General features: G+C 46.4%; 1 protein-coding gene across 16 annotated transcripts in view; it reads right to left on the reverse strand.

The window, feature by feature from the left end:
* LOC136832066 (von Willebrand factor A domain-containing protein 5A-like) overlaps positions 1–19,714 on the reverse strand; it is a 200,228-nt gene that overhangs the window by 57,051 nt on the left and 123,463 nt on the right. For all 16 annotated transcript variants that reach the window (XM_067092661.1, XM_067092656.1, XM_067092655.1 and 13 more), the window contains 2 exons: positions 13,794–13,988; positions 12,269–12,433 (listed from right to left, as the gene is read on the reverse strand). In XM_067092661.1, the coding sequence (XP_066948762.1) occupies positions 12,269–12,433; positions 13,794–13,988 (360 nt within the window). The remainder of the gene's footprint in view (positions 1–12,268; positions 12,434–13,793; positions 13,989–19,714) is intronic.

The raw sequence follows: 19,714 nt of genomic DNA on the forward strand, positions 1-19,714 counted from the left end.
CTCCTTTTTTAGCTGCTTTACCTAACCTCCTGCTCTCCCGTGTCTCGCTTGAGAGGGTAGGAGGAAGGGGGGATAGTCAGGTCGAGGGAGTTTCTGTTGTTGTTCCATTCGTCTACCGCTGGTTTGGGTGGCTGAAGTCGAGACCCCATTTTCCCCCCCCTCTAGCACTAGTGGGGGAGGAGGTTTTTATCTTGGAGAGTCTCCTTCATGCCTTCTATAACCCCTTTCCATTACTTAGTCAGTTACGGTTGGCCTTCGACACAGGAATTTCTCTCCCTGCTTTTTCCTCTCCCTTCCCTTCTCTCCTCCTGGTTACCTAGGCTATGCCTGCTAGGAGGGTGAGAGCGTGGTGTGGTTTGGTTTAGGGCAGTTCCTTTTTCTTCCCCTGTACTTGTGGTGGGTCATGAGTCTCCCTGTATTTAGGTACCCTCTAGGTACCTTCTACCTTGCGGAGTTACAGTTGAGCGGGGGGTATAGTCCCCCCAGTCTCCTGTCTTATTATTTCTCTTGACCCTCTCCTTCAAGTACTGTTATTTCCTTCCTTTTCCCCCCCGCTTCCCCCACCCCCGTATGAGGTTCAAGTTGTTTGTCATCTCCTTGCACGCGTGACGTCGGACCTCCGATGGTCACCCCGAGGCAGGCAGGCCTACCCTAGTAGAGAGACACGCTCCCTCCTGGGGTCGGTTCTGTTGACATTACTTGGCTAGTGTCTCGTTGATTCGCTCTCTCCGGATCGAGCGGGTTTCCGACCACTCTCAGGGCTCACTCTCTCACTTCTCTCTGCTCCGCCATCCCCGGCCCTCCCGTTGCCTCCGCCCTACTATCGCTTCGGCGCTTTGAGTCACGTAGATGGGTTGATTTGGCTTTTCCACCTGACCATATTATGATCAGCTGTGATGTACTGCCTCGCCTTTCTGCTATGCTCTAGCTTCGGAGGCTCGGGATCCCGGAGGGGTTTGCGCCGGAACCCGGGGGCTTATGATATATTATTCCTTATGTGTTGTTAACCATATATTTGTGCCATCGCTTTATCTATCATACTAGTTTATCCTGGCGGCCTCATGTATTCCGCCGCCGGATTTCAAATTTTTTATTATTTTAATTCTTTTGTACCATGAGTCCAGTGACCCTGTCTTTGGGTTCTGCCGTATTTTTTCCAGCGTTCCTTGAGATAAGGGGTCTTGTCTGGCTCAATATTTTTGTTCCGCCGGAATAGGTACGAAATTATACCTACTGTAGTTTAAGTTATCTTGAATTGGTAGGTTCATATTTTATGGTTTTTTCATCCCTCCGGAGTGCTCCGGTAGTTCGGTATGAAATTACTTAATACCTACTTTAGTTTAAGTTATCTTAGATTAGTAGGTTCATATACTGTTCACACTTACAGACTGTTCGTTATGAGGAGCCCGGGTGCACTGCCATCTTGCACCAACCCTACGGGCACGTGGTTTGCCGTACCCATGCTGGTTGTCCGGTACGCCTGGATGACCTGATCATGTGGCACCCGGACGGCTGTGAGGTTTGCTTCGCACTCTACGGGTGTGTCCAGGACGAGTCGGTAAGCCAATTGTTTTTGTTCCGCCCCTACGGGGCTGTCACATATAATGTTATGGTGAAATTTTGGATTTTTATGATCCTACCATAATAGTTCGGTCTTTGATACTCCCCCCCCCTTTTTTCAGGCCGGTGAATCCTCCGGCAAGGATGCCCTCGAGTCCCTCCGTGCCTGGGTAGCTGGGTTTGGTAGGAACGTTCCGTCGGGGAAACCTTATGTTCTTGATGAGAACTTAAGGAACATTCTGTACCCCGCGCCCGGATTGCTGCGGCTGTTCCAGCTGAGGTGGCGCCCCCATCATCGAGCAAATCCGGGTAGAGACCCAGCCTATCCAGGATGACCCTGTGTGCGAGGAGGTGGCGGAGGAGGATGCCTTCTAGATCTCGACCTGGAACCCATGAACACGGAACAGGACCAGGAGGTAGGTAGGGGAGGTAAGTGAGGCAGTGGGGCGGGCGCCCTGTTTGATTCCCCCTTCATCATCAGTTTCTTCTTTTCAGGGCTTTCACAAATCTTCTCTCTTGAAGGACAGAGCCCAGTCTACTGTCCCCAAGCTGAAGAAAGTCGTGGAAGGCGAAAAGGCTATAAGTCTTCGTCTTCCAGGCGTCCCCCTTTCCCCGTCCGAAGCCACAGGACTGGTCGGTGGCCTCGGGGAGCAGACCAAGTACCTCAGGCAGAGGTGCGAGTAAGAGAGCGGCCAAGCCTGGCCCTCCTCGCCAGCCTGCCTTTGACCCTGAGGCATTTGCGGGGATGCTGCTCGAGAGTTCTCTCACGGAGGTAGAGGCTGACTGAGCAAGCTCACGGAGAGGCTTCAGAGCCAGGAGACTATGCTCTCGATGTCGTGCGTTCGGGGGCTGCGGTGCACTACCCCATCCCGGACGCCTCCGCCCTCCCTCCTTTTGACAAAGGGAACCCGTGGCGTTTAGCCCTTCATGCTCCCCGGCATGAAGACACCTTGACTATCGAAGGTCTAGGCACTCGCAGACTGGAGGAGCTAGAGTTCTTCCCTCCAGATCTTCTGCCCACCTACCCAGGCTTTGCTAGGCTGACAGAAGAAGCCTGGGTACGCTCTGATAAGGTCCCTAAGGAGACAGTGATCTTTCCTAGGGACCAGGCGCAATCACCTCTGATGCGCACCTTTACAGAGTGGCAAGCGGAGAACACCAAGTTGACCCCCTTCAAGGGCAACTTTACCATGTTCTCCCTTGGGGATAAACTCCCAACACCCTGTGCTGAGGGCAAGCCTTTGCCTCAGCTCAGGGAGACGGACCCCACGTCTCTAATCTTCCCAGGGGGTGACAACTTTTGGAAGGATGCTCCGTCCACGTTTACACCTGGTAAACTGGGCGCAGATTGCGCATCCAACCAGTTCAGTGAGCAGCTTCCCAAACTGACGGAAGCTCTCCTGAAGGCTGAGTTCGAGGCACGGTGTCGCTGAGCGGTCTCTGAACTCGCTGTGCCTGGCGGAGGCAACCGCCGTCTCGTTTTCAGAGGAGTCGCTGTTCCAGGTCTTGACGAAATCCTTGTTAGCAGGGTTTCAGTCAGACCTATATGACTTCATGGTGGCGCAGCTGAACTGTCGCAAATTCATCTTTGCCGACGCTACCATTCGACATGAGCCTAACAAGCTCATGAAGAGTTCCTCCTGGGGAGCCAATCTGTTCCCGGAAGAAGAAGTCACCAGTGTCCTGGCGGAAGCAACCAGGGCTAACCAGAGTCTGCGCTCCCGGTGGGGTATTCCGGCCTTTAAACGGAAAACCCCAGAGTCCGGCGGCTCCCAGTATAGACCGGGAAAAAGGTACAGGAGGCACAGAAGACAGCAGCATCAGGCTGTTGTCCAGGCGGTACCTGTCTCGGCGGTGAGCCAACCCTCCACTTCCAAGGCTCAACCCCAACAGTTTGTGCTGGTTCAGCCAGCTCAACACTCCCTTGCCACTCCTTCTTATGTGTCGTCTCCGGCATATAACCCTTCTTATGAGGGTCGTGGGGCCTTTCATGGCCTTAACAGGAGTGCAAGGGGGGGGTAGAGCTAGAGCCTCCTATAGAGGTAAGGCTGCCCTACGGTCTCTCTCCCGGGGAAGAAGAGGCCACGGTAAAGGTAACAAACCCGCTTCCTCCCAGTGAGACCAGCCAGGTAGGCGGAAGACTTTTCTAGTTCAGAGACCAGTGGTCTTTCAGTCTATGGGCACACAGCATAGTGTCCAAAGGTTTGGGTTGGAGCTGGATCAAGGGTCCTCCTCCCTTGACCAGGTTTCATCAACCCTCCTCCAAAGCTCTACAAGACTTTGTGATGGAAGCTCAGGAAGAGAGCAATAAAGAAAGTGAGACACCTCAGATTCCAAGGCAGGCTGTTTTCTGTTCCCAAAAAAGACTCCAGTCAACAAAGAGTAATCCTGGACCTATCACGTCTAAATCTTTACATACAATGCGACAAATTTCGCATGCTTACAGTTGCGCAGGTACGGACTCTACTTCCGCGTGGAGCCGTCACCACCTCTATAGATCTTTCAAACGCATACTATCACGTCCCGATTGCGCGGAACTTCTCTCCCTTCCTAGGTTTCAGACTGGGGAAACAGGCCTACTCCTTCAGGGTCATGCCTTTCGGGCTCAACATAGCGCCAAGAATATTCACAAAACTGGCGGAAACAGTAGTTCAGCAGTTGCGATCCCGGGGGATATCGTTAGCGGCGTACCTGGATGATTGGATAATTTGGGCTTCAACCGTCAAGGAGTGCCAGAGAGCTACGGCCATGGTGATCGAGTTCCTGGAATCCTTAGGCTTCCAATTGAACAGGGAGAAGTCCCGCCTAACTCGGGAAGCTCGATTTCAGTGGCTGGGTATCCAGTGGGACCTAACCTCGTACAGGCTATCTCTTCCGCCGGCCAAGCGGAAGGAAATAGCCACAGCTACCAGAGGTTCCAGAGTGGACGCGTCATCGTTGTGGGACCTCTCCAGGCGGCGGTGGAACGACGGCCGCCTGGATCAAACGTCCACAATACAACCCCACTGCGAAGACAAGGGAGGGGAGAAGAGGAGGAGTGGCTCCCCAATGCTCCGCAGGGTACCGCGCCTGGGGTGGCGCCGCGCAGCTGGATCTCCAGTTTTTCTCTGAAGGGATATGGTAACCCGGCTACTATATCCCTACAATTAATCCTAGCCGGTGACATAGAATTAAACCCAGGCCCCTACACATGTCCCATCTGCAGCACACGAGTCACAGCTTCTCGCGCCGGGGTGGATCAGTCCACTGCAACTTGTGTGGTGGGTGGGTACACCTTCGGTGCACCACACTGAGAACACTAAAAGACTACAATGTACATTGGAAGTGCATCATATGCTGTAACACACACACACAAACAAACAATAACAATACACAACAAGCACTTCCTATCCAACAAAACACCAACCAACCAACACCACACAGATCACATCTCCCACATCTACCACACTTTCCTCCAATCCCAGAACACCATCACCCATTCCTACAAATCAAACATCCCCACAAACCCCAACACCCCATAGCACACACTCACCTAACGCCCACAGAAATGCACCACTAAATACACGCACTCACACACTTAGACATAATCGCCGCAACATAAACATCTTACAATTAAACACTGACGGCATTCATTCACAAACACATTGAACTAAAACATTTCATGCACAAACAAAAGATCCACATTGCCATCATTCAAGAAACAAAACTGAAACACACACATAAAACACCCAACATACCAAATTACACAGCCATCAGACAAGACAGACAACATGGTGATGGCGGAGGCCTCATCACATACATACACCATAACATATCCTACATTGAAAAACGCAGCACATCAGAACACTAACACAAGTAGACAGACATACAGAACTACAAGCATTTAATATCAAAATAGGGCACAATAAACAAATCACAATCATCAACGCATACATCCCTCCAGAATACTCATCGGGTTTACCAGCAAACTTCACAATTAGACTGCAGGCATTGAATACCCTCCCAGATATACTTCTGGGAGGAGATTTCAATGCCAAACACACAGACTGGTACGCCCACCAAGACATCACACAAAGAGGCACAGACATCTCAACACAATTAGACCAGCTATACATACTAAACAACACAGATATGCACACACACATACCACACCAAGCCAACTTTAGTCTCACTTCCCAGACATAACATTTTGCTCACCCAACATAGCACCATCAATCACATGGAAAACACAAACAGACCTATCATCAGACCACCTTCCTACTTTAATAACACTCCGAACCACACATGACACTTTCTCACATACAAGACACACCATCCCTAACTACAAGCGCTGCCTGGGATGAGTACTTGAAACCACTGAGGCTCATTTCCAGGAGCTAAACCACACACACATAACATCATCACAGACACTAAACAATACAACAATACAATTCAACGACATAATAAACAATGCAGACAAAAGAAACGTTCCTAAAGGCAACAGAAAACACTACAACCCAAACTTCACGCCTGACATAAACAGACTCATAACAGAACGAAACAATTTAAGAAATACACCAACCCCACACACACAAATGACAACAAATCGCATACATGATTTAAACACAGAAATAAACACCAAATTAACTCAAAAACAGACAGAGAACTGGCAAACTTTTCAAGGTACACTAGACTACAGAACCAACCCATCCAAACTACACAAAACTATCAACAGTCTCATCAATTCAAACAGTGGGAACACTCAAAGTCACGCCTCAATCACCACATCTGACAAGATCCCTTCACGCAAACAACAAGCCAACATCTTAATAAACCACTACGCAAAAATCAGCCACCTACCCAAATACAAAGAAGACAGACACATCTACAGACGCAAACAACAGTTCCCATTAGATTACACAGTAATACTAGCCACAACAGAAGACACTGCTAGAATCATTAAACAACTTAAAAACTCTGCAGCCATGGGCATCGATAACATTTCAAACATTCATTTAAAACATCTAGGTCCCCATGGCACACAAACACTGACAAACATAGCCAATTATTCATACGCACACTGCATTATACCACACATTTGGAAACTGGGGAAAATAATAGCACTTCTAAAACCAAACAAAACACCTACACAAGCAGCTTCATACAGACCTATAACTTTACTCTGCACACCATCAAAAGTAGTAGAACGCCTCATCTTACGCAAAACCACACCACACCACACATACCACTGTCACCCACTCAACATGGCTACAGACCACACCACTCCACAACAACACTACTCACCAACCTTACACAAAAAATACAAGATGGCATTAACTCCAGACGCCCACCACAAAGAACACTGCTAATCACAATAGACATAAGTAAAGCCTTTGACGCCATCTCTAGACCACTTCTCATGAACAAAGTTTACAACACCACACTACACAACAACACCAAACGCTGGCTCGCCAATTACTCAACAGACAGACAAGCATTTGTACACTACAATGGCGAGTCATCCAAAATTAGAAACTTCCCGAACGCAGCGCCCCACAAGGCTCCGTCCTAAGCCCAACACTTTTAACCTATTCATGCATGACATACCAACACCACCCAACAACATATACATCTCATATGCAGACGATCTAACAATCATATCAATACATGCAGACAAAAACGTATGCTCCACACAAGTACAGACTTACTTAACACAACTTGAAAACTGGCTCACACAAAACAGATTACAGGTAGCACCAACAAAATCCACAAGTACACTACTCACTAGTCACAACAAAGAACATCAGTACAGACCCACAGCAACGCTGAACAACACTACAATTCCACACACACACGAAACAAAAATCCTAGGAGTCACATACAACACTTCAATGTCATTTGCTCCACATGTCAGTAACATCATCAAGAAATGCAGACCTAGACTAAATGCACTAAGATCACTAACAGGCACAACATTTGGACAACAAAAAGAAACGCTCATCACAGTATACAAACAATACATCCGCTCCATAATAAACTCGCCAGCCCAGCCTGGCACCCTGCCATATCAACACACAACTAAACAAACTACAAATAATACAAAACACAGCTCTTAGAATCATCCTTGGCAGTACACAATCCACACCAATAGAACACTTACACGCCAAAACCAAGATTCTCACCATCAGGCAACACTTAGACATGAGAGGCACACAATTCTTGGCATCGGTCATAAACAACACAAACAGCCCATGCTATTACCTTCACGACCACCCTCCAACACACAGGCAAATAGCGAATACACCACACAGACACTATACAAATATCTTGAATTCTATACCACCACACACAAACATCACACAAAACAAAAAGCACATCCATACTCACCTCACCAGACAAGCACTTAATAACCTTCCCAACAACAAAATACTCGCACCCCCCACCCAACATAAGCAGCACAGAAACACAGCTCTCAAGATTGGAGAGAGTACACCTGACTCGACTTCGCTGTGGTCATCACCAATCACTAAACACCTACAAACACCGTGATAGACAACACCCAAACAGACATATGTCCACTCTGCCAAGTTAGTCCCCACACAATTACACATCTCTTAGTAGATTGCCCTAACTTGGCAGCCCTTAGACAACAACACAATATCCACACTACCACAAAGTTATGGTCAGATCCAGTAAGTGTGGTGTCCTTCTTGCGCGGTGCAGGCTTCCTGGCATAACAGAGTCTGGGGAACCACAACAACAACAACAACAACAACAACAGCTACCAGAAAGTTTCTGAATTACAGGAAAGCCTCCCGCCGGACACAAGAAAGAATTTTTGGTTCTCTTCAGTTCGCTTCTGTAACAGACCTGCTCCTAAAAGCGAGATTAAAAGACATAAACAGAGTGTGGTGGAGACGAGCCAATGTCAGGCTCAGGGACAGGGTCTCATCAATTCCGTTAATCTTAAGGAAAAGACTCCGCCCATGGTCCACAGTCAAGGGCCTCTCAAAGTCAGTCCTCTTCAGTTTCCCCTCCAGCTCTGGTAATCCACACAGATGTTTATTAAAGTAAAGCGGCTGGGGAGGATACTCACCAAAACAAAAGGTACAAGGGACATGGTCTACCATGTTTCAACAGTTCCATATAAACACTTTGAAAGCAATGGCAGTGTTTCTAACCCTGAAAAAGCTTCGTCCCGCCAACCAGATCCACATCAGGCTGGTATTGGACAGCGCCGTAGTAGTACATTGCATAAACAGGGGCGGGTCCAAATCGAGTCGGATAAATCAGGTGATATTAGCCATCTTCTCCCTGGCGGACAAACACAGCTGGCATTTGTCAGCTACCCATCTAGCGGGAGTGTGGAACGTAGTGGCGGATTCTCTGTCCAGGTCGACTCCGCTGGAGTCGGAATGGTCCCTAGACAAGGACTCCTTCAACTGGATCTGCCATCGTGTTCCGGGACTTCAGGTAGACCTGTTTGCCACGGAGAGCAATCACAAACTCCCTTGTTATGTGGCTCCCAATCTAGATCCTCAAGCTTACACCACAGATGCAATGTCCATAGATTGGAACAGTTGGGAGAGAATTTACCTGTTCCCCCAAATAAACATGCTGATGAAAGTCTTACACAAGCTCAGGTCATTCAAGGGTCAAGTAGCCCTAATAGCCCCCAATTGGCCGAAGAGCAACTGGTTTCCACTTCTCCTGGAACTCAAGTTGCGGCGTCATCAAATACCCAGACCCAGGCTGACTCAGATAGTACAAACGAAGCCTGTGTCAGTTTCCTCAAAAATTCTGAATGCCCTGGCTTTATGGACTTTATGAAGTTTGCCGCCCAAAGGGGGGCAAATATTGACCCTGTTAATACTCTGTTTATTGAATCCGATAAGAGAGATTCTACCCTCAGACAGTATGACTCAGCAGTAAAAAAATTGGCATCTTTTCTGAAGGCATCTGAAGCTCAAACTATGACCACTAATTTAGCGATAACCTTCTTTAGATCATTGTTTGAAAAAGGCCTAGCCCCAGCCACTATTACTACATCAAAATCAGCTTTGAGAAAGGTGTTTTTGCATGGCTTCAAGATTGACCTAACTGACTCATACTTTTCTTCCATCCCTAGAGCATGTGCTCGTTTAAGGCCGGTAACATGCCCACATTCGGTTACCTGGTTCCTTAGCGACGTTCTGAAATTAGCCTCAGATATTAATAATGCACATTGCTCTTATCTAGATCTATTAAGGAAGACTTTATTCCTGATTAGTTTAGCTTCAGGTGCCAGAATCTCAGAACTGTCTGCTCTCTCTAGAGGTGTCGATCACATAGATTTCCTCCCGTCAGGAGAAGTTCTGCTTTCCCCAGATCATAGATTCCTAGCGAAAAACGAAGACCCTCAAGACAGGTGGTCCCCTTGGAAGGTGGTTCCTCTTCCACAAGACCTGTCTTTGTGCCCAGTCGCTACCTTGAGGGCTTACTTGCAAAGAACTTCTCAGTGTTTGTCTGGTCCTCTTTTTATCAGGGAAAAAGGTGGAACACTTTCTTTAAAAGCTATAAGACAGCAAATCCTATACTTCATTAAACAAGCTAACCCGGATTCAGTTCCCAAGGTTCATGATATCCGAGCGGTAGCTACCTCTACCAATTATTTTCATAATATGGATTTTGCTGAATTGACAAAATACACGGGATGGAAATCTACGTTAATGTTTAAACGCCACTACTTGAAAACACTTGAAGCTCTGAAATTTCCTACGGTGGCTGTCGGGAGCGTCATCCCCCCACCTTAAAATTATCCTTTAACCTATCCTTTCTCCCCCGCCCACCTGCCTCATTTATTTGCCCTACCAGTTTTCCTGGGCCATTCATACCTCACTGCCTGGCTCCTCAATTTATGTGATGCTTGAAATTGTTGGCCTTTATATGATGTTTATTGTGATTATGTTTTTAATGTGTGCTGTTTATAGATTTAAGTCTTGAGGTACTTCTGTAATTTTGTATTTTGTATTTTTGTACCTCCTCTCATGTTTTTTGCCTGACTTTCATATTTTCATGTCAAATTGTATGTTTACATAAGCTTAGCGTAACTATTATTCTAATTTCCTCTGTTGTGAAGTTCTGTATTAGTCATAAGAAATAATTAACCTTATTTTCTTACAGTATGCATTTTTATGCATGATCACCTTAGATAATTGTTTTCTTACATCTTCACAGTCTTGGTATGATTCTCTGTTACGATTTCACCGGGTGACACAGGGATGAGCTCAGAAAAGGGATTTTGACAAAGGAAAAATCTATTTCTGAGGGAGGCCCTGTGTCACCCGGTGACCCTCCCAGGTCCTAGCTTTCCCCCCCTACACGGGCATACCAAGCCTGGGGATGGTGCTAGCCTGGAATGAGTTCAGATGGCGCTGGGGTCGCCGTCGGGCGGGCGGGTGAGTGCGGGAGCTGGGTCGGCTCTCCGCTCTTCCGGGGGTTTTGTCATTGGGATATCTTCAGAGTGTGGTTCTGTGGCAGCGATGCCTTCACTCACCCTTACCCATACCGATGTCTATTTTCATTATAGATGCTCGATCTGGGGGTAGTAACCCCAGCATTCCTGATAGCTTTTTTCTCTGGTATATTTAGCAATATTTATACCTAGAAATTCGTGCTAGTAAGGAATTTCACCGGGTGACACAGGGCCTCGCTCAGAAATAGATTTTTCCTTTGTCAAAATCCCTTTTCTAGAAACGGACACTTTTGTAAAAACCTGTGCCATTAGTATATTACATCTTACAGGTTAATTTGGTTATTATGCGTTAATGTAACACCTTTTATAAAATATCCACATTAACTTAAACCTTTTTAGGTTTAGGTTGACTCTGACACCACATAGGGCTGCATTACTTAAACTGTTACCCCTTTTGCAATGGACATGTGAAATTTTAATTCTAAATTGTCATGCCATAAGGATGAATCTTCTATAAACTAATTTGTTTAATAACTAACCAAAGCTACTGTTTTATATTGCTTAGGTTAATCCCTCTAGTATAATCTACTTTAATCTAAGCATAGAAGATCTCTTAGAAGATTCTTGCTTAACCTATTATAGGTCGTTTCTTATTCTAGGTTTAATTAAAAACCTAAGCTACACCAAAAATGAATCCTCTTATAATCTGGTTTTTTGTTTTATGTAGCCAAGACTACCTTTTTTTCTGATACTCAGCCCCGCTGTTTCTAAATTAACAGTAGGAACATTCCCTTAAGGGATTTCCACTTGATCTAGTTAGGCTATTGCCTGTTCTAGGTTTATATCACCTTCAAGGGTATAGGCTTCATAAGATCTTACTAATGTTATTGACCCTAGAATACTGTTTATACTGTATGCACTGCTGGGCTTATCGTTCTTTCTTAGCCTAGTATAGGGTATCAGCTAATCCAGACTTTTATAGGTCACACTTAAATATACAGGCTATATAAACTTAGCAACTTGCTAATACGTAAACACAGTTAGGCTACTATTTTTGTCTACCTCAGGCTGACAACCCCCTTCTTTGTATCCAGTCCCAGATTATTTTGTCTATTATATAATATGGTAACCCAATAATGTACACTCTTATAGCCAGGTTATCACTTGCTCTAATCTAAGGGCACTGTAAGACGTGGGTTTGCGTTCATTTATGGATACATTAAGATTAATAAAATTCATAATTTCTATTATCTAATAATAATACATAGCAATTACCTCTGTTGATGTAGGCACCCGTACATACATAATGAGATGTTGACCGCCAAATATTATTGGAGGATTTTTGGGAATTAATTTAATTCCTCCAGGAGGATCCACATCAAAACTGATCTTCACGTCCTGAGCAGACTCTTGTAGCATTGATCTCACTAACCCCATCACCTATGAACAAATGAATCACAAATAACATAATGCAGTTTTATTTCATCATCCAAAGAAGACTATTCTTGATCAAATATGAAACAATACTAAACAAACAATCAAACTCATGCAAGAAAATATCTTAATTCTCATATTTACTTAGCAGATTCTTTTGCTCTCCCTGTACTTCGTAATAAGGGGCCATATAATTCATAAGTCATCTCAATGACTCTTCTTCCCTTAAAAAGGAACAAATATTCCTCTCACAGGTTCCTTTCAAATCTTTTCTGCATCCAGATATACCTTACACATCTTTACACATTCACTCACACTCTCACTATCCCATCTCAGCATTTTACTTGCAATAAAATCAACTTCTGGTGCCTTATCATTCTACCATCTCTTAATGAGTCTTTTCACTTTCTCAAAAAACTTCAGTCAGTTCTTAAATATACACTAACTATTGCACCATTCAGATCTCCTTTAACATTTCATCACAATGCTCCACTCAAGAATGACTGCATCCTATTCAGAAAACATCTCACTATTTTCATCGCTTATTCTTAGATCCACACCATCATTACCCTTTCTTTTTGCACATTTTCTGCCACTAGTACAAATTCTTTTTCTATATGAAGCAAATGCTAGATTTTCTCATAAATTTTTGTATGTATGCCACCTTCACTCAACTTGTCCCAGACTACATTACTGTACTGTATTCGTCTTTTTTACACTTCTGCATCCTCATCTCTTTAGTCCAGCATCTGCACTTCAAACTTTCTCTCTTTTCTTTCACTAGCGCTCTAGTTTCATCATCCCACCACTTACTGCTTATATTCCCACTTACGATCCTGATCTACAGTTATATTCCCACTTACGATCCTGATCTACAGTGAACCCTTCAGATTCGCGGGGATGCGTCCCCGCGAATAGGTCAAATCATGAATGCTTAAAACCCCTCTAAAACACTTAGAACTGCCCATTTTGATAGCTTAATCCAAGAAAAACCTGTAAAAATGCTTATACCTGAGTATTTTAATAGCTTTATCACAAAAAGTGCATTTATTCATGAAAATTATATGAAAATACAGTAATTAGTGAATATTTCTCAGAGAAAAATACCCTACATGAATGGGCGAATTTTCCCACGAATGATGGCTAGATATGTTCCACAGAGAAACCCGCGAATGCGTGAGTCCATGAACCATGAGAATGCGAATACAGGGGGTTAACTGTATACCCAAACTACCTGCAACTGTTACCTATGTCTGAGATAAAAGTTACCAAAAGAGGACCACCATAAGGCTATTTATATTTAACAATTCTTTACTCTACTAATACTGTTGAATGTAACAGAAAGACCACTTATGTTATCTCTGACCTTGAGTTGTAGCTTGTCTTGTTGATATACCATTTCAGCACGACCATGACCAGCCCTGGCCAAGCCATAAACCAAAGCTGTTGAAGCACCATCGCCAATACCCACTGCAAATACCCTGGTTTCATGGGCATGGCACCTTACTAGTTCTTTCACTTGATCTACATTGAATACTTGCCCATCAGTTAACAGAATAATCTGAAAGCAATCAGTTATTTATTGAGTGTTCAATAAATGCACAGAACAAAAAGATAGAAAATATTAACTAACAAATAAAAAGAACTGGAACTTTTTAAATGTCACAGTTTTCAAAGTCTTTTTTTTTTTTTCAAGAAACACTTTACTAAACCAGACATTCACAACTTATTAAGTACTATCATTACATTGCTGGATACCTCTATCTTCTGTATGTAGGTCTGTTAAGCATAAGAAGTTCTGGAAACAATTACAGCAGTATTTTTCCTAGGTATACAATCCAGAGCCTTTTGTATTAGGAGTATACTTGAGCGGAAGCTGGGAGAGCCTCTGAATCTTGGTTACAAGGTAGTTAACTGGTGAAGATGCAGGTACGAGTGGGTAACCCTTACTTACCTCCCTCTCACCACTTCACTATTCCCTTTGGTCACAGGGACAGAGCTGGGCAGATGATGGGTATAACCTATGTAATACACTCTGGTTTGTATACCTAAGAAAAACACAAATTGCTTAAAAATTTATTTTCTGAGTCCAGTCCCATGTCAGCCGGTGAAATTCCATTACAGCACGAATTTCTAGGTATAAAATGCTAGATATACCAGAGAAAAGAGCTTTCAGGAAAGCTGGGTTACTACTCCCAGTCGAAAGCGTCTTCTAGGAAGACGTCGGTATAAGGAAGGGTGAGTGAAATACCACTACCACGGAAACATACTCGAAAGATCTCTCCTATCAAAACCCCGAACAGAGCGGTGAGCCGTTACAGCCCCTACACTCAACACCACGCCAGGACGGCGACACCAGCGCCACCTACCTCATTCCATTTTCTAGCACGTGATAATTATCTTTCGATTTTGTGTGCTCGTGCCTTTTTGTGGAATTTTCCCAATTTTCATCATGTCATCGAGCAGCTTTACTATCTCCAAGTTAAGTACTATGTTATTGTGGGGTTTTTTCGTTTGTTATTTGGCTGTTTTGGTCTCATTTTATATAATATTTTGAGATCTTAGTATGACGCCACGGCGTCCCCAGCCAGCCATGTCGACCACGAGGCGACCCCATCAGTTTTTGCTGTTGGAGTTGTCTCATTGTCGTTATAGTTATATATATTTTTGCCACTGGTTCTCCTCCTGGCGGGTTTCCTTAATGGCACCCCACCTTTTGATAATTTAGCACTTCAAAACATATTGGCCTACAGGCACTTTTGAGGTGATGCCCGTCCAGGTTCCCCAGGTTGGGTTCCATTTTATTTTAGTCTGTATTAGGCTATTATTATTTTTTTTTGGCGATAGTGCTCTCTTTCGTTATTTTTCATCTTTACCTCTTATTCGCAGGGTGGCAGCCTTAGATCTAACTGTTGCCCGGGGGTAGGCTACGCACCCTATTGAGCACATTTTTATTTCATATTTTGGTGTGATGGTTTTTGAGTGGAGTAGGTTATTGCTTCCATCCCCTTGCCCTTGGCGTGGAAGTCCATCAGGTTGAGGGAATTTTGTTGCTGTTTCCTCCGGGATCGTTTTTGGTGGGCAGAGTGAGCCCCTTAGTTCTCTTCCTTCCTTAGGGAATAGAGTTCTTGGATGTGTCTCCTCTAGGCTATTCGCCTTCTTGCCCCCTCTCCTCGCTCCCGGTTGGTTCTCGGCACAAAATTTCTCTCCCTGTTGGTTCCTCCTCCCCTCCGTGACTCCTGCCCTTTTTCCTAGCCTATGCTAGGTTAGGTCCCTATTAGGCTGTGCCTAGGCAGGAGTCGGGCATCGAGGCTTGGTCGCTCCCTTCCTAGTAGTAGGCCACCCTCCTATCACAGTTCCCAGTTCATTCTTGGAGTGGTGTAGTGCAGTTGAGCGGGTTATAGTTTTCCCCGCCTCCTGTTTCAGAGCCTACCATTCTCCCCCTACCACCACCCACCTCCTCCAGCTTTGCTCTACTCGTGCGGGTGACGCTAGATGGCGTTTTCTCCGAGTTCAGGGACTTCTCTTTTGGTAGAGGGATTCGCTCCTCCCATCCAGTCCTCGCATCGCTGTGTTGGGTTAGTGATTTCACTCGTAGCTTGAACGTGTTCAACACTTTATCCCGCTTTCCTCCCGCCCCGCCGGGCTACTCGGCTGGGTTATTATTTTTGCTTCGCCTATTTACGTTAAAGATACGAGCATCTGGCCCACCTTGTTTCTCTGGCGGGTAGTAGTGAAGAAGGATTTATTTATTTATATAAGGGGAGCGGATCCCTCCGGTCTCCGGAGTATTTCTGTTTACCATCATTAGTTTATGTTATTACATGATATATGTATTTAAATATAAATATTGTTTTTGTTATCTTCGGAGTACTCTCCTTAGTTTTATACATGAGTCCGGTTCTTCACGCCAGGGTTCCGCCGTTAAAATTACAGGCAATCCCTTATGGTTGAGTTCCTGTTGTCTCACTCCTTCCATTCCCGGAGTATTCCGGGTGTGGTAGTCTTGCCTTCCACTTGGTGTATTTTAGAGCTTATTGGCCTAGTTTATTAAAAGGTATTTCTTCTCCACCGGAGTATTCCGGTTGCAGTTGAAATTCCCGGCCTTGCCAGCCTTAGATCGCTTAGAGTGGTAGGTTCATGTTCGTTTTCCACTTACAGACTGTTCGCTGTGAGGAGCTGGGGTGTACTGCGTCACTGCAACAACCTTACGGTCACGTAGTGTGCCGGACCCACGCTGGTTGCGCGGTCCGACTTGATGACCTGGTAGTCTGGCACCCCGATGGTTGTGAGGTTTGTTTCGCTTGTGCGCAACCATCCAGGATGAGTCGGTAAGTGACAATCTTCCTCCGTTTTATGCTCCTCATTTTGAATTTTGTTTATGTGGTTTCCAGACTGTTTTTCACCCTTAGCTAATTCTTGGTTTTCTTTCAGGCGGACGAGTCCTCTAAGAAGTCGGCCTTGAATCCCTCTCCGGGCCTGGGTGGCTGGGTTTGGAAGGAATGTTCCGTCGGGAAGCCCTACGTCCTCGACGCCGGTTGAGGGACCTGCTCTACCCCGGCGCACGAGTGGTGGCCGCAGTGCCAGAAGATCTTGCCACCCCCATCATCCAGCAGATCCGGGATGCGACCCAGCCACCCCAAGTGGATATTCTTTATTCAGAAGTTTCAGAGGACGTCGCCGCCTTGAACTTAGACCTCGAACCCATGGCTATTGAACAGGACCAGGGGGTAAGAAGCGAGGTAGGTGAGGTTGTTGGGCGGGCGCCCTTTTCGATTCCCCAGCTTCTTCATTGCCTTCCTTTTCAGGTTTTGGGAAGTCTTCCTCCTTGGGTGATAGGGCTCCATCAGCTATCCCCAAGTTGAAGTTGAAGACTTCATGGAAGGCGAAGGGCTATAAGTCCTCGTCCTCCAAGAAAGCATCGCCTTTCCCCCCGTCGAAGGCTAAGGTCTCAGCACCTGTAGCCTCCGGGAGCAAGTCTAGTTCCTCCGGCAAAGGCGCGAGTAAGAGGGCATCAAGATCAAGCCCTCCGCCAACCTGCCTTTGACGCGGAGACCTTTGCAAAGAAATGTTCCAAAGGTTCTCCGAGGACTTCAATGACAAGTTTAACCAAATGTCCGAAAAGTTTGCCACATAACGACAATAAGATCTCTGAGAAGTTTGCCAGCTCATGACAACATGCTGGCGGGAATAAAGAACCCACCCCCAGCCGAACCCCAGTATGTCATTCCTGATACGGCGGAACTCCCGCCTTTCGATCCTGGCAACCCTTGGCGTTTCGCCCTCCGGGCCATCCAACATGATGGCAAACTGACCATTGAAGGTCTTGGCACGAGACGGTTGGAGGAGTTGGAGTTCTTCCCCGCCGATCTTTTGCCCCCTATCCAGGTTTCGTAAGGTTGACAGAGGAAGCTTGGATACGTTCGGATAAGGTTCCCAGGGAGACTGTCATCATCCCCAGGGACCAAGCTCAGTCGTCTCTCCTGCGCACTCTGACGGAGTGGCAGGCAGGCAACACAAAGTTGACTCCTTTCAAGGGCAGCTTTACTATGTTTGCCCTGGGAGACAACTTACCAACTCCCTGTTTAAACAAAGTCGCCCTGGCTACGGCCCGAGCGTGCTTTGACGGTAATCCGTTACCACAGCTAAGGGAAACAGACCCCACTTCCCTGGTGTTCCCGGGAAGTGACGAGTTCTGGATGGATGCTCCGTCCACCTTCACGGTCGGGAAGTTGGACCCCCTCTGTGCCTCCTCACAGTTTAGCGAGGAACTCCCCAAGCTGCCGGAATCTTTGCTAAAGGCGGAGTTTGATGCCCGGACTAAGCTAGCCCGGTCCCTGAACTCCGTCTGCCTCACAGAAGCCACTGCCGTCTCCTGCGCAGACGAGCCCTTTTTCCAGGTCTTAGCTAAGTCCCTGTTAGCTGGCTTTCAGTCTGACCTATTTGAATTCATCGTGGCCAGACTGGAATGTAGGAAGTTCGTCTTCGCAAACGCTACTATCCGTCACGAGCCTAACAAGCTCGTAAAGAGCTCAATCTGGGGACCTAACCTCTTCCCAGAAGAAGAGGTTACGAACGTTATGACGGAGGCTACAAGGGCCAACCAGAGTCTGCGCTCTCGCTGGGGCATCCCCACCTACAAACGCAAGACCTCTGAATCTGGCGGTCCCCAGACGAGAGGAGGCAAACGTTTTAGGAGACATAAAAGGCCCCACCAGCAGACGGTAGTTCAAGCCGTCCCAGTCTCGGCAGTGGCACAGCCCTCCACTTCAAAAGCTCACCCCAACAATATGTGCTGGTCCAACCAGCTCATTCCTTGCTGCGCCTCATGATGTTACTTCACCAGCTTACAACCCCAACTACGAGGGCCGGGTTACTTTCACGGCCTTAACAGAATCGCAAGGGGGAAGAGGCAGGGCCCCTCACAGAGGAAAGCGAACACCACCCCAAGGGGAAAACCTGGACGTGGTAGAGGGAACAAACCCGCTCCCTCCCACTGAGAAAACACAGGTAGGTGGTCGCCTCTATTGGTTCAGGGACCAATGGACCTTCAGCCCTTGGGCACACAGTATAGTGTCCAAAGGTCTGGGTTGAGTTGGATCAAGGAACCTCCTCCTCCGAACAGGTTTTACCAGCCACCCTCATCAATCCTACAGGATTATGTGGCAGAATTGCTCAACAAACGAGCAATAAAGAAAGTAAGGCACCTAAAATTTCAAGGCAGGTTATTCACAGTTCCCAAAAAGACTCAGATCAGCAAAGAGTGATCCTGGATCTGTCGCGTCTAAATCTCTACATAAAATGCGACAAATTTCGATGCTTACAATAGCTCAGGTACGGACTCTACTTCGCGTGGAGCCGTCACCACCTCCATCGATCTTTCAGACGCTTACTATCACGTCCCGATTGCGCGGAACTTCTCTCAGTTCCTCGGTTTCAGACTCGGGAATCAAGCCTACTCGTTCAAGGTCATGCCCTTCGGCCTAAACATTGCGCCCAGGGTATTCACCAAAGCTGGCGGACACGGTAGTTCAACAACTCCGGTCCCGAGGGATATCCCTAGCAGCGCACCTGGACGATTGGATAATTTGGGCACCAACAGTTCTGGAGTGTCAGAAGGCTACGACCATAGTCATCAACTTCCTAGAATCGTTAGGTTTTCAGCTGAACAGAGAAAAGTCCCGCCTGACTCCGGAGTCCCGGTTTCAGTGGCTGGGCCTCCAGTGGGATCTGTCTGCTCACACGTTATCTCTCCCGCCTCCCAAGAGGAAGGAGATAGCATCTCTC

Source organism: Macrobrachium rosenbergii, chromosome 49 (genome assembly GCF_040412425.1).
Source record: "Macrobrachium rosenbergii isolate ZJJX-2024 chromosome 49, ASM4041242v1, whole genome shotgun sequence".
Classification (NCBI taxonomy): Eukaryota; Metazoa; Arthropoda; class Malacostraca; order Decapoda; family Palaemonidae; genus Macrobrachium; species Macrobrachium rosenbergii.